The sequence below is a fragment of the Cetorhinus maximus genome, chromosome 24 (assembly GCF_964194155.1).
Source record: "Cetorhinus maximus chromosome 24, sCetMax3.hap1.1, whole genome shotgun sequence".
Classification (NCBI taxonomy): domain Eukaryota; kingdom Metazoa; phylum Chordata; class Chondrichthyes; order Lamniformes; family Cetorhinidae; genus Cetorhinus; species Cetorhinus maximus.
In genome coordinates this window covers 24,418,249-24,433,509 of record NC_135902.1, presented here as the reverse complement: position 1 = coordinate 24,433,509, position 15,261 = coordinate 24,418,249, and the positions used below count along the sequence as shown (strand labels likewise).

The 15,261-nt window shown below is 44.9% G+C and overlaps 1 protein-coding gene across 1 annotated transcript in view; it reads left to right on the top strand.

Moving 5' to 3' along the window:
- The window catches only part of pik3r5 (phosphoinositide-3-kinase, regulatory subunit 5), a 104,361-nt gene that overhangs the window by 75,728 nt on the left and 13,372 nt on the right, over window positions 1-15,261 (top strand). The window contains exons 9-12 of the mRNA XM_078570880.1: window positions 5,896-5,979; window positions 6,077-6,785; window positions 9,421-9,565; window positions 14,900-15,031. Of these exons, the coding sequence (XP_078427006.1) occupies window positions 5,896-5,979; window positions 6,077-6,785; window positions 9,421-9,565; window positions 14,900-15,031 (1,070 nt within the window). The remainder of the gene's footprint in view (window positions 1-5,895; window positions 5,980-6,076; window positions 6,786-9,420; window positions 9,566-14,899; window positions 15,032-15,261) is intronic.

Below are 15,261 nucleotides of genomic sequence, written 5' to 3'. Positions count from 1 at the left end.
TAATCTTATGTTGATTTTCTCCTGAGTTGGAGATATAGTTTGACGTTAGTTGGATGTTTATATTTATGCAGTGATGTTTTTTATCCTGACTCACTGCATTGAGGCCATGTTGATTTGCCTGATTCTACACAGGCTCATCTCCCCTCGCTCGTCTCCCCACGCTCGTCTCCCCACGCTCGCCTCCCCACGCTCGCCTCCCCTCGCTCGTCTCCCCTCGCTCGTCTCCCCACGCTCGTCTCCCCACGCTCGTCTCCCCACCCTCGTCTCCCCTCGCTCGTCTCCCCTCGCTCGTCTCCCCTAGCTCGTCTCCCCTCGCTCGTCTCCCCTCGCTCGTCTCCCCTCGCTCACCTCCCCACGCTCACCTCCCCACGCTCGTCTCCCCTCGCTCGTCTCCCCTCGCTCGTCTCCCCTCGCTCGTCTCCCCTCGCTCGTCTCCCCACGCTCGTCTCCCCACGTAATGTGTGTGGATTTGATAAGTGAGATTTTTTTTGCATTCAGCAAATAGGATTGAGATCTGCATGAACAAATATTATTTGAAAATATTAGTTGTTTAAAACCAAATGGAATATTAGTAACTCAACATTTAACATGGTCATTAAAAAGTCCGACAACTATTTTAATGGAACAGTTAACACATTTATTTATGGACAAATATACACTCTTTGGTATTACCCTTGAGTAGCTTTGTCCAGGGCGCTGGAGTCAATGCTGCTGAGTTTCCCAGCATTCTTTAGCTGGGGAGCAGCCTCTGTTGTCTCAAGAGTTCAAAACTAGTTCCAATAGGGTAAAAATCAGACAGAACCGGATACTGGGTGCAATTGCATTGTAGTCGGGGTAGCTCAGGGTGACAGTTGGGTGCCATGCTCACTGGTCAGGTCTGAACCAATTTTGACCGACAGTGAGACCCAATGATATGTCCAGGAATGGCAGCGGGCACCAGGGAGCCTGCAGGTGCTCAGTTCAGACAGGAGAAGCTGGTCTCTCTGAATCCATACAAAAAAAACATTTTACAAAGTTTTGAGGCCCTCTTTGGAGGGGCTTGCAATACTCCCCTCTCAAGAGCTTGAAACCCAGTGCATCCTATGACTAATCCAACTGAATTTACCAATGCAGGTTGAAAATGGGTGCTGGGAGCTCATTTCAATCTAAAATGAGGCATTTCCCTATATAGTGAAGTTGCCAGAGCCTCCTCAAGAGAAAGGGCACATGTATGCAGATCAGGCACCAGCCAATTGGTTATTGTACCCCTGATGTGTCTGCAAAACAAATGCAACAGATTTGAATTTATGTCCCAGTGAATGACAACATGATGAGAATCTTGGTGGAATCCTGCACAGTGAGTGTCTGACAGTGGGACCGGAAGTGAGCGGGACTTCCGCTCAGAGGCAGGAAGGCTGGCACACACACTCACGCAGTGGCCAGCCAATTGGCTATGCAAAGTTGAGGAGCCCGGCTAATTATGCAGTGGGGGCCGACAGGAAGTTGCTGACTCCGTTGTTCAGTCACAGGTCTATATATTTAAATGGCACCCAGCCAGCCAGCAGTATCAGTCTGCCTGTCTGAGAGGGGGATTTTGAACTTGGAATGCTGCCACCCTCTGCCCACCTGTGGATCTCAATCACCTGCTGTCGCGCAATTCAAAAGTGGCTCAGCACAAAGGACAAGTGGCCCCATGGTATAGTGTCTGGAATCTCCCTCCAGGTGCACCTTCTCCTCCTGGAGTCAGGGAGGTGTCTTTGCGCACTGGCAGGGAGGCTTGGGCTGACAAGTGGTGAGTAACATTCGCGCCACACAAGTGCCAGGCAACGACCATCTCCAACAAGAGAGAATCTAACCATTGTCCCTTGACATTCAGTTGCATTACCATCACTGAATCCCCCACTATCAACATACCATTGACCAGAAACTGATCTGAACTAGCCATATAAATACTGTAGCAACAAGAGCAGGTCAGAGGCTGGGAATCCTGCAGCGAGTAACTCACCTGCTGAGGCTGTACATGTCAGGGTCGTACCAAGGTGTAGTAGAAGAAAAAGCAAGTGGAAAGCCTTCTAATGCACATTCTATGACATTGTAAGTTCATTTTGAGCACTTCATTCATGTGTGTCGAATGGTCATGTTGGGACTTTTGAAACCAGACTGAGGCTTTTAAGGTCTTGGTACTTTACTGAAATTCAGTGATGGCTGATGTAGAGGTTATGGGCGCACCATTTATTATTGAGCCTTGGAGTTAGTGGCAAATCTGAGCTTCTTGACATGTAGTGGTTTCTATGTTTGTCAATCTTTGTTAGATCAGGGGATTGTACCCTCGCTGGCAAGCCATTATATGTTGCTCACCCCCTTATCACCCCTCAGGCGTCATTGGCTCAGCAGTGTCTGTTGCTGAGGCGTTCCATATTTTACAGGAGAATGCAAGGGTTCTTAGCCAGGCTTTGCCAGGATTGGAGCGTGTGTGACTGAGTCGTGCGTGACCTCCTTCCAAGTCAGATGTGTGTGAGGCTTTGGCAGGGCCGTGCGCTTGGCCATCCTCTGCCAGGATGTGGAAATAGGTAGAGATGAGAAATGATAAAGGCAAGGAGTCACTTGTGGGAGTCGTGTACAGGCCCCCTAACAGTAACCACATGGTAGTGTGGAGCATATGGAGCTTGTCAGAAAGGCACGGCGACAATCATGGGAGATCTTAATTTACATATAGACTGGAAAAGTCAGATGGACAAATGTAGCCTAGATGAGGAGTACATTGAATGTTTTCGGGGTAGTTTCTTAGAACAGCATGTTCTGGAGCCAACCAGAGAGCAGGTTATACTAGACCTGGTATTGTGCAATGAGATGGGATTTATTAATGATCTCATAGTGAAGGTGCCCCTAGGTAGCAGCAACCATAATATGCTTGAATTTTACATTCAGTTTGAGGGAGAGAGGACTTAGTCCGAGACTATGTTTTTAAACTTAAATAAGGGCAATTATGAGGGCATGAAAACAGAGCTGGCTAAAGTGAATTGGTAAATTAGGTTAAGGGACAGGTCAATAGAGATGCAGTAACAAACATTTAAGGGGATATTTCAGAATACACAGAAGAGGTACATTCCAATGAGTAAGAAAAAGTCCAAGGGATGGACACACCATCTGTGGTTAACTAGAAAGGTTAAAGATAGTATCAAACTTAAAGAAAAAGTATATCATTGTGCAAAGATAGGTGGAAGGCCAGAGGATAAGGAACAACAAAGGATTAAAAGATTAATGAGAAGGGAAAATTCAAATACAAGAGAAAGCTAGCCAGTAAGATAGTAAGAGTTTCTATAAATATTACAAAAGAAACGAGTTAACAAAGTGAGTGTTGGTCCTATAGAAAGTGAGTCTGGAGAACTGATAATGGAAAACAAGGAAATGGCAGATGAATTGAACAGGTATTTTATATCAGTCTTCACTATAGAGGATACAATTAACATCCCAGGAGCAGCTATGAATCAGGAAATGGAAGGGAGGGGAAGAACTCAGGAAAATTGCAATCACCAGAGAAGCGGTACTGAGCAAATTGTTGGAGCTGTGGGCTGACAAGTGCCCAGGTCCTGGTGGATTTCATCCTAGGGTCTTAAAAGAAGTGGCTAGTGTAACAGTTGATGCATTGTTTTAATTTTCCGAAACTCCTTAGATTCAGAGAAGGTCCCATTAGATTGGAAGATAGCAAATGCAATTCCGTATTCAAACAGGGAGGGAGACAGAAAGTGGGAAACTACAGGCTAGTTAGCTTAACATCTGTCATAGGGAAAATGTTAGAAACTATTATTAAAGATGTTATAACAAGGTACTTGGATAAGTTCAAGGTAATCAGGCAGAGTCACTTTGTGAAAGGGAAATCATGTTTAACCAACTTATTGGAATTCTTTGAGGAACTAACATGTGCTGTGGATAAAGGATAACTGATGGATGTACTTTACTTAGATTTCCAGAAGACATTTGATAAAGTGCCACATCAACGGTTGTTGTGGAAAATAAAAGCTCATAGTATAGGGGGTAACATATTGGCATGGGTAGAAGATTGGCTGCCTAACAGGAAGCAGAGAGTAGGCATAGATGGGTCTTTTTCGGGTTGGCAGGATGTAATGAGCAGTGTGCCACAGGGATCAGTGCTGGGGCCTCAATTGTTTACAATTTCTGTAAATGGCTTGGATGACGGGTTGGATGGGATGGTTGCCAAATTTGCTGATGACACAAAGATAAGTAAGAAAGTAATTTGTGAAGAGGACATAAGGAGGCCACAAAAAGATATAGATAAGTTAAGTGAGTGGGCAAAGATCTGGTAAATGGAATATAATGTCTGAAAATGTGAAATTGTCCATTTTGGCAGAGAGAATAAAAGAGAAGCATATTATTTAAATGGTGAGAGATTACAGAGCTCTGAGATGCAGAGGGATCTGTTAGTGCATGAATCACAGAAGGTTAGTATGCAAGTACAGCAAGTAATTAGGAAAGCTAATAGAATGTTATCGTTTATTGTGAGGGGAATTGAACATTAAAGTAGGGGGGTTTATGCTTCAGTCATACAGAGCACTAGTGAGACCACATTTGGAGTACTGTGCACAGTATTGGTTGCCTTGTTTAAGGAAGGATGTAAGTGCACTGGAAGCAGTTCAGAGAAGGTTTACTAGACTAATACCAGGAATGGGTGGGTTGTTTTATGAGGAAAGGTTGGACAGACTAGGCTTGTATCTGCTGGAGTTTAGAAGAGTGAGAGGTGACTTGATGAAGCGTATAAGATCCTAAGGGGGCTTGACTGGGTGGATGTGGAGAGGATGTGCATTACCATCAACCTCAGGGCAGCCCTTGCCCCCACCCCCACAAACTCGCCTCAACTGCTGTGCAGCCCTTGCCCCAGCACCGCCCTGTCAGCCAGCCGGGAAAATGCAACTTGCCTGTGCCCACGCCTGAATGCTCGGCACCTCAACTTTGAGGTCCAAAAGCTGACCCTTGTGAGCATTGTGCAACGTTACAGTGCACTCACCTCTGAGTTCTCATCGAAGTGCATCTCGCCAGGTGCATGCCTTTTCAATACTGTTGTGAAACACGTCAGTGTGCGTCCACGTCGACGAGCTCAGATGACCCAGCGAGAGGGAATGATTCTGGGAGCTGGGCTTATAATGATATGCAGATGTATTACAATGAGGTTCCGGACATGCAGTGATGGGAAACGCGGCCTGCAATTGATGGGTGAAGCAGACGATTGCAAACTGGTTTCATGATGTCGTGAAACCGATTTTTGGCCTTTCCGCCATATTGTCTGCTCAGGCCCGCCATGACACCCAATGCCAACAGGCACGGAGAATTCCGCCCTAATTCTAGAGGTGGAATTTTAAGTCCCAAATCTTGGGGTAAAAGCCCATGGATGTGGCTCTAATAGATCTTGGACCAAGCATCACCATCAAGTCTTTGTCACAGTGAGTGATTTACAGAAAACCATAGACACTTGGCCACCTTAAAACCTGCCTCTTGGATCAAGCTTTTAGACACCCTTCCTAGTATCCCCTTTTTTTGGCTCAGTGGCAATTTTTGTCTGATATGTCTGTGTATCACATTCGCATGTTTTTCTCCATTAAAGGCCCTATATGCTGTTGCTGATGTTGTTTATTTTCCATCCATAATTGAAAAGGCTGTGCACCCACAAATCTCCAAAATGCCAGCTGCTGTATGTGGAGGTCCCACCTGTAGCAGGGGCCTCGCACAGTTGGACCTGGTAATTCAATTTTACTTTGTGTTAAAGTGGCACTGCCTTTATGAAAGAAGTGTTTTGAAAATGCGTATTATTTAAAACATTAATTACTTCACTACTCAGCATTTAATTGTCACTTTTCATTATATTAAATAAAATGATTAATAATTTCTTGTTATCTCCAATAGCCCAGAATGCGATGGTTAAGCTGCAAACAATTTCATTGCCGGTTGCCAATTGCTATAGCTACCAATGGGACAAGGATAATTTCGGTAAGCAGCCAGCAAGGTGATTGTCTTTAATCAGATATAATAATTACAATTGCATCAGTATGCCCTGCTATAACCTGATATTGTTGTTTTATTTTAGATGTTTTACGCGAGGTTCTCCTGAAAGAGTGTGAGATTCCTGATACTGCATTATTTCCGTTGAATGACAATGAGAATGATGAAGAGGAGTTTGAGGAGGAGGACGAGGAAGGGGAAGGGGAGGAGGATGCAATTGGAAATGAGCGAGATTCTGTGATATCCTCAATATCTGTAACATCTAAAGACTTCATGAAATCATTTGTTTCAAATCTCTCAGACTATATGGACAGTGGTTATATCGAAGATGGAGATGAAAGTTCATCTGAGACAGCAGGTTTGTCAGACCAGAAAGAGGAAAAGTACGATACAGTCAGAAAAAAATTAACAAAGAAACTATCTAACTTTTTCAAAGCTAGGAATAGCCTTACACACAAAGCGGACCCAAAATATTGTTTAAACAAATCCTTCTCAAACCTGTGTAAGAGCAGCTATACCTTGTCATCGAGTACCTTACCTCTTCGTCGAGCAGAAAGCTTGGGCTGCACTGAGGTCAAACGTAAGCTTCCAATGAAGTCCAGACGCTCAAACTCATTGCCACAGCATGCGACCTACAATTATCACTCCCAACGACAGTTACTACATAACACCTGCTTCAAACGGAGACCGTACCTCAGCTTCGAGGATGAGTGTAAAACCATGACACTGCGAATTGTTGTTTTTGGTACTGACAGGATTCTAGGGAAAGTCGCAAGAGCCTACAGCAACCTCAGGTAAGAGGTGCTCACAGCCCCCAGTCTGGATATTAGTTTTGAGAAAGCTGAGTGAAGCATCTTACTCAGAACATGTAACATTCAGTTTTGGTCTCTAACTCTGAGCTTCTGAGAAATCTATAATAGATCCCACTGGTTTAGAAATGTCAAATAATTCCTAATATTAGATCAGGGAAGAAGCTGGCAATCTGAAGTTTGTGAATTATCATTTGGCACATGACTTCCCCTCACCATTGTACTGCATACAATTTTGATTGCCATAATATAAAAAAGGAGAAGGTGCAAAAATGATTTCCAAGAATGTTAGCAGAAGTGCAGGGAGAGGATGAACAGGCTGGGTCTCTATTCCCTTGAAAGGAGAAGACTGAGTGGTGACCTAGTAGAGATTTTTAAAATTATGAAAGGTTTTGGTAGAGTATTGGTGGGGAAAAGCAAAACTAGAGATACAAGTTAAGATATAAGATAGTTACCAAGAAATCAACTCGGCAATTCAGAAGAAACTTATTTTCACATAGAGTGGTAAGAACTTACTACCACAAGGAGTGGCTGAAGTGAATAGCATAGATGCATTTAAAGGGTGACTAGACAAGTATAACAAGGAGAAGGGAATAGAGAGCTATCTGATAGAGTTAAGTGAATAAAGACGGGAGGTGGCTGGAGTGGAACATGAACACCGGCATGGACTGATTAAGCTAAATGATATATTTCTGTGCTCTATGTCCTATGTAATCCTGTGTAAGCCATGGCCAGCCTGATACTAAAGGGATTCAAAGGTTCAAGTGGAGGCACCAACCATGTAGATTCCTTTAGGTCATTAAGCAAAATGGTAACAAAGGGCAATGTTCCATATCTCTCCTCACCATCACTAACACTGTGCTGAAATCAAGTGACCCACCTCCCTGCACCCAATGATTATCTTCAAGTCTGGAAACTACTCTCCATTAACAACTGTTACGTAACATGGACACTTAATTCTTCCCCACGCACAATGAAAGTGAATATTGGGAATTTAGGCAACAGAGCTAGGTGCACATCACCCCTTCCCCCACTGATTTTATGTTAATTTTAATGGATAGGAAATCGTGCAAGATAAGCAACTGCTATGCCTAAGGTTTCATTATCCACTACCTCCACAAGGGCTAAAGCTTAACATTTACCACATCTTATGTACTCCATTCTGTTACTGGTTCGATTTGTTGCTGTCCATGGGTGTTGATGTGTTTCCTTAGACCTTTTCTTTACAGCTATGCACCACCTCAACCAGAAAAAGAGCCCAACTCCACCCACTACAGTGCTACTGAGTGTAGAGAATATGCTGGTTTATAATGGTACAGGAGAATACTTTGTCACATTCAAATCCTCCAAAATGGAAATATAATGCATGAAATTGATGGAATTGATTCAAAATGTATTATTCTTTGGGCCAGTTTGTCCTCCAAGGTTACAAAGTCAAGCAACAGACTTGGAGTGGACTTTCTATTTTGCCTCATCCTGTATTCCATGAGTGATACATATTTAAGGACTTTTTTCACCTTGTCACTCCATGTTGCTTCTTACATGCATAGTTTGAAATGAGAAATTTCATCCTTAACTTTGTCTGTATAACTGATTTATTAAAACAGTTCATAAAATTGGTCTTGCATGCATGATGCACCATAACCCTCGTTATGGAAATGGAGGCATGTACAAAACAAACAAAATAAATACCATGTAGTTTTATTCATCAAGAAAAGGAGCCGAAGTATTAAGGAAAGAAATAAAGGCTGTGCCATTTCGTTCAAAGCTTTGCTCATTAAGATGCTGCAGATTATCCAAGGCCAGCAGTTACATTGTCAACAAAGGACATTTCAGTGGATATCCCTAAACTCATCCTGATGGAATATTTACCAAGTCATTGCAAAAAGGTCTACAATGTTTTGCATAGCAATTCCTCTCTAGCAGTCAGCAAACAGTCCTTGTACTGGTTGTGAGAGTTCTATCCCAGGTGTAAACATATGGCATTGCCAGCATTGTCATAGTTCCAGCTGACCTATTTCAAAAGACTTGAAATATTTTGCTTCTATCAGACATTTGGTAGGTTAATTACTTTGTTTTGGCAGCCGATTCTGAACTTCTGACTAAGTGTAAATGTTTGGGTGACCCATATAAACAGATCATTAATTTTCTTCCATTTTCTATTCTATTCAGAATTATGAGGTAAATCGATTTAAGTTGTTCATGTTTATTGTGTCAGATTTATCTATAATCCACTTTTTCTTTAGACAGCTGTTTTTTTTGGAACTTTCTGTATTTTTATCTGAGATGGACTCATTTACTCACGGTAAAGGCTATATTGATGTTTATAACATAACTACATGGAATACTTGAATCTAGTGATGAACCTCTTGCTGCCTCAATGACAAGCTTATTCCCAGAACACTTACATTTTGGGATTCAGCCTGTTTTTCTCAAAGTACGAATGGAATAGGCTTTAATATGTCTGAGGCAATATGTACATGAAAAAATAAAACACTGCTTTACCATAAAAAATGATTGCTGAATAGTCACAAAGTAAACTAGAGACAAAGCAGGATGTTATGGTCACTCTTTACAAATTAGGTCAATAAAATCTAACAATAACCATTTCTTCTTTCAGGTTGCAGGAGAGCAAATGTCCCTTTCTCACAAAATACTTCAGGATGCAATTTTTTTATATTCCTCTGCAAAGAAATTCACTAAGTAGCCCTGTACAGTTTACAAGCTTCCCCACAGATAACCAGCAGAGACCATCCATACAACTGGTAATGAGTTGTATTTTTTCAATCCAATTATAAGTAATAAAAAGTTTGACTTTAGAGTGTCCAGTGCTTCAATGGCTTTCACTATAGTAATGATGTTGCATAAGTTTTATTTAATATTATTTGATCTTTCTATACCCCCAGGCCTGGCTTCATTGCATTTAGTGATGCAGTAAGGATCTCAGGGGCCAAGAGCATGGGAGTGAATGTGGAAGCAGGCAGGCCTGCACTCGCACGCTGGTTTGCTGGTACCATCCCATTCTCTAGGCCATTTTACCGGAGGGTAGCAGCATGTAGCCAATTAAGGGGAGTTAATGACCTATTAAGGCTTATTGTTAGAGACTGACCGGAGTTTTCCAGTCAACCTACAGGCCCCCCCAAGGCATCAGGAACTAGGCCAGCTGCCTGAAGGAGGCCTCCCAAGAACCTACCATTGGGACCAATGTTCCAGGCGGGCTTTAAGGCCTTCCCTGCCTGCTTGACCACAGACTGCCCTCTGAAGGGATCTTCCTCCACTGCAGTTGCAGAGGCCTGTATTTAATTTAAAACTTTTAAAAGTTGCAGAGAAGGTACCTTAAGATACAGGTGCCCTCTCTTGATCTTACCTGAACTATCCTTGGTTGGACAGCGAGCCTGCCCTCTGGCCGTAAGTTGGCCAATTTGGGAAAAATCACTGGCGGTTGGCTGTTTCCCACGCAGCGGGGGTTGTGACCCATTTGAGCTTGACTTTGGAGTCCTGATACAAAACCCAAAATCTTGCCCCAAGTGTCTCCCCTTCTCTTTCACATCCTATGGTCATGATAGGTTCTATCTAATTGCAGGCTTTTTCTTTGAGTAACATATTTCAGTTGGCCAAGATTATGGTGGTAATTTGATGCAAGCGTGAAAACAGATGCAAAATAGGTGGTGTGCTAATAAGATTTGTATTTGAAAGCCTGGTTTTAGCATAAATTTTGGTCCAAATTGTTCATGACCATAGTTTGAACTGCTTGCAGATACTGAAACAGCCGCCTGCAGCTTTGGCACTCAAGTGCTGATTAGACACAATTTTCAAGGAGCAATATATCTGGCTGCACACACCCACTTCCACTGAAGATGTGGATTGTGCTAACTGACACACACAGCAGCTTTCGTGGTGGCTCAGGGGCTGGGTTAGATGTGCACAGGTTCCCAGACATTGGTGGTCATGTGGAGGAGGTGCAGAGGAAGAGGGCTGTCCTCTACCCTTTGGAGGGAAAGAGTACTTCCGGTTACTCTCTCTCCTGTCACTCTCAACAAGTGCTAGAAGCTCATGAACTTCTTTGTCACTAAGATTGAGACCATCCAATCACCTGGCACTGTCACTAAACACCCTTCCACTAGCTTACCAGGCCAAATTTCCTCTAAAGATTCCCCTGTCTTAGTCCTGAACTCACTCGTTTTGCTAGTTTTTCTCTCCCCTCTTGTCCTCTCCTCGCTAACCTTGGCCTGAGACCCATCTCTTGCTCTCTCAACCTTATTCTGACCACCTAACTTCCCTCCCTGGCTCCCATGTTAGTTGATATTATTAATGGTTCTCTCTCCTTAGATACAGTTCCCACCTCCTCCAAATACACCACCATCACCCCTCTCCTCACTACACCAACACTTGACCCCTCCAGCCTTGCAAACTACCACATTATTTCCAGCCTTCCATTTCTCTCAAAATTCCTTAAGCATACTGTCACCTCCCAAATCTGTTACCATCTTTCCCGGAACTCCATGTCTGAATCCCTCCCATCATCTTTTCACCTCTGCCGCAGTACAGAAACAGTTCTTATCAAAGTCACAAACAACATCTTTTGTGGCCTTTACAAAGATAAACTATCCCTCCCCATCCCTCTCGGCCTCTTGGCAGCCTTTCACACAGTTGACCACATCACTCTCACCCAGCACCATGGCACTGTTATCCAACTGGGTGGGACTGCACTCACCTGGTTCCATTATTATCTATGGGCTCGTAAACCTGCAGTGACTTTTCTTCCTGCTCATGCATTGGTATCCATGGTGTTCCCCACGTATAATAATTGAAAACTTCTGGTTTGAGTCTGTACTTAAATTGTTGGGGTCAGGAAGGCCTGTAAAAATTGGGTTGTGGAAGAGGCTGAGAAACTAGGGAAGTGCATTTGGAACCAAAATGAGAGATTGGAATTGGGAACCTGAAAAGATGCTGGATAAATTGGGGAAGCAAATCCAGGTCTTAGGCCTGTGAGAAGAAGCAAAAAAAAGGCAACCAATGGAACAGGGATAGGGTGAGGAGCAACAAGACAGGAGGATGAGCTGGTGATCCGAGGTCCAGATTGTCATAGGTGTTGGAAAGGAGGGTAGCGAGAGTCTCAGCAGAAACAAAAATGCTGGAAGGGAGAAATGAAAAACAAATGTTGGAGTATAAAAGCATAAAAAATACAAAAAGAATTTGACTACGTATCTGCAGAAGAAAACTAAATATGGAAGATGCAAATGAACTGTGGAAGATATTTAAAAAGGGGTTTGCAGAGCCACCCAGTGACCAGAGCAAGGAATTGGAGCTGTCAGAGATCATGACAGACCTTTGGACAATTTTGTAACGTCTTAGGGCAGGATCGTCCCTGCTATGCACCAAGTACGGTAGTGGGCGGGAAAAAGGACGTTTCACTCACCAGCCCCAATGGAGGCTTTTCACGCTGTATCGCCTCATTAATCATGCATTCTCAGGAAACACGCCGGTTTGATGGTGGGCAGGCTCTGATTCACCTTCCATGCTGTCACCTTGCCGCTTCATCACAAGAGGTGCCATATTTAAAGTGCAGCCGGGTGCACACCTCTGTATTTCCAGCCCAGGACTACGCAAAGAAGATATGGCCCCGAAAGGCAAGAAGACTGTGAGGTCCAAGTCAGCTGACCCCCCCAAGTTTACTGATCCGTCCCTTGTGCACCTTCTGGATGCCGTGGAGGCCCATTGTAATGTCCTCTACCCCCGTTCTGGCTGCAGGAGGGGCAGCAGCAGTACCACTCCGGCTTGGTAGACGATGGCAGTGGTGACCAGTGCGAATGCTTCACAGGAGAGGTTGACCACTCAATGCAGATAGGGGGTGAATGATCTCACCCCTGCCGCCGGGGTATGGCAACCATCTCATCACTCTAAACTCAAAAACTGAAACCCATCACACATTCACTGGCATCTCACTCACTGCCAGCTCAAGAGACATCTCCACTCTCTCTCTCACACATACCCCTCACATTTCCATCTGGCCTCATCTCTTCATGAGGCTCCGAAAGGCCCTACCACATACACACTTCTCCTTCCAGAATGACTTGTGGGCCGGCTGCTCCCTCTGCAGTGACAGAGGATGAGGTTGAGGGGCTCACAGATAAAGGGGGCTCGGAGGGAGAGGACAGCCTCTGAGATTCCTGAGTGGATGACCCAGGGGTATCCAGTTGCTGCTCCTTCTGCCTTCAGGTGCCCAGGGGCCTCGGCCTGACTCCTTGAGAGAAGGAGCACCTGGAGGGACGTTGAGGTGTCCCATTTCCCTTTTGCGTTGCCAATGCAAGAACTCACCCTTGGCTCCCACGATGGAGTGCAGGTCTGTGCGCATCTCTGCATTCTACTGGACCAGGGCCTCCATGGCGCCCGCCATCCTCCCCATGGAGACCTCCATACGCACGTGAGCACCACTTCATCAGGGAGCAGGCAGACGCACTCCTCCGACTCGTGTGCCACGCTGTTGAGGGCTTCCAACAGCTCTGTGTGATATTCCCCCACCTTCTGCTGACTCTCCAGGATGAGTTGGAAGGCCAAACCCAGAGGCTCATCATCTGACTCGGACTCACAGATGCCTCTTCCCCAGCAGGCCTCCGAGTGCCAGAGAGCTCAGCTGAACCTGCCTCCTCCTCCTGCGGACATGTGTCCGTGCGGTGACCACCAGATCATGACCCCGAGCCTGTTGTAGATCTAGGTCCCACTGAGGTGAGTGTCTCTGCGCTGGTGCAGGGTGTGGGTAAGCGCTGTGACCAGTCCTCCATGCTGCTTATTTCCAGCTCTTCAATGGAGGAGGTGTCCCCTTTGACTGGAGGTGAGGACGTGGATGGAGCTGAGGGACTGGCTGGCTGAGGGTGTCGGCCCTTTGGCAGAGCTCCCTGTGAACCAGAGTAGAGATAATTAGTGCATGGCAGCAGAGTCAAAAGCAGGAGAGAGAGCACTCACAGTTGCGTTGAGAGAGGGATGATGTGGTGCAGGATCCTCATGAGGGTGTTCACAGCCGACCTCACCGTCACCGCAGGCAGGGTCCATGTCCTCACCAGTCAGCGCGACGGCACACTCCTCAAAGTGAGTGAGGGGCCTAATGTGGGCCACTCCATCCCTGGTCTGGGATCTCTCCCTGCTGATGTGAGCAGGCTTCTCCTGCATGAAATCAGATGGAGGGAGTGTGAGCAGGACACATGGCACTGTGTGGAATGTTTGTGTGGTGAGCAGAGTCATGGACGGGATGAGGGTGTGAGCTCGAGAGAATGTGAATCTGATGGAGATGTGAGGGTGTGTGTGAGAGTTAGTGGTGTTGTCCCTTGAGGTGTGAGATCCCCGTGGATGTGTGATGGGTTTGTGAGTGTGTGAGTTGAGAGTGATGAGAAGAGTGACTTACCCTGGTGGAATGGATGAGTCCATTCATCCTCTTTCTGCACTGGGTGGCTGTCCTCTTTTGCAGGGGCATTATGCTGACACCACTGCCACCACCTGCCATGCTGGATTGGTGATGCCGCTGCCCCTCCTGCTGGCTGCAAGGGTAGAGGACATCATGGTGGGCCTCTACAGCATCCAAAAGGCGCTCGAGGGGCGCGTCACTAAACTTGGGGGCTGCAGTTTTTTTTGCCTTTCAAGGCCATCCTGTCTTCCGTGTAGCAGTCGTGGGCTGGAAGCCCTGAGACCTGTACATGTGGCTGCACTTTAAATATGGCGCCAGGCGTGATGAAGCAGTGAGGTGATGGTGCAGCGGGTGAATGAGAGCCTGCCCGCCATGGACATGCCATGTTTCCTGAGAATGCATCATTAATGTGGTGAGTTTCAGAAAATACGGCGTGAAAATTCACTATTACAGCCGGTAGGTAAAATGTCGTTTTACCTGCCCGCTACCGCATTTAGTGAAAACCTGGGACAATTCTGCCATAAAGTTTTTCTTACTGAATGTGAATGTGATTCCCAGCATGTTGTGAAATTCATTCAACTATTCGTTTTGGTTTGATCTGACAGTCTACTAGTTCTGGATATTGTTAACAAAGAATAATTAGTTAAAAATGAAATATATTTCTTAATTGCCAATGCTGACTAGCTTGTTATTACTTTAGGACTTCAGTTCAGTTGAGTCAACAGACAAAGATAGCACCAATAACATTGCTCGGTACATTGGCATGTTGGATTCCTGGTATGAACGAAATGTTCTAGACTTACTGACCTTGCCAACAACTCTGCTTTGCCAGGTAAGAACAAGCCTCGCTTTGTGCAATTAACACTAGAATTATTTCCTGTATCATTCTTGGGATATTTTTGTTTCTTTTCTTCTTTCTTACTTTCCTTTTCTCAGCATCTGGCTTCATATGCAGTGAATCGTCCCCCAGTCAAAAGAGAGTCACCTTCTTTTATATATTTTCTTAAGAGCTGCTTTTTACTTGTATTGTTGTTTGCTGTTTTTAAACTATTCCTGTTCATA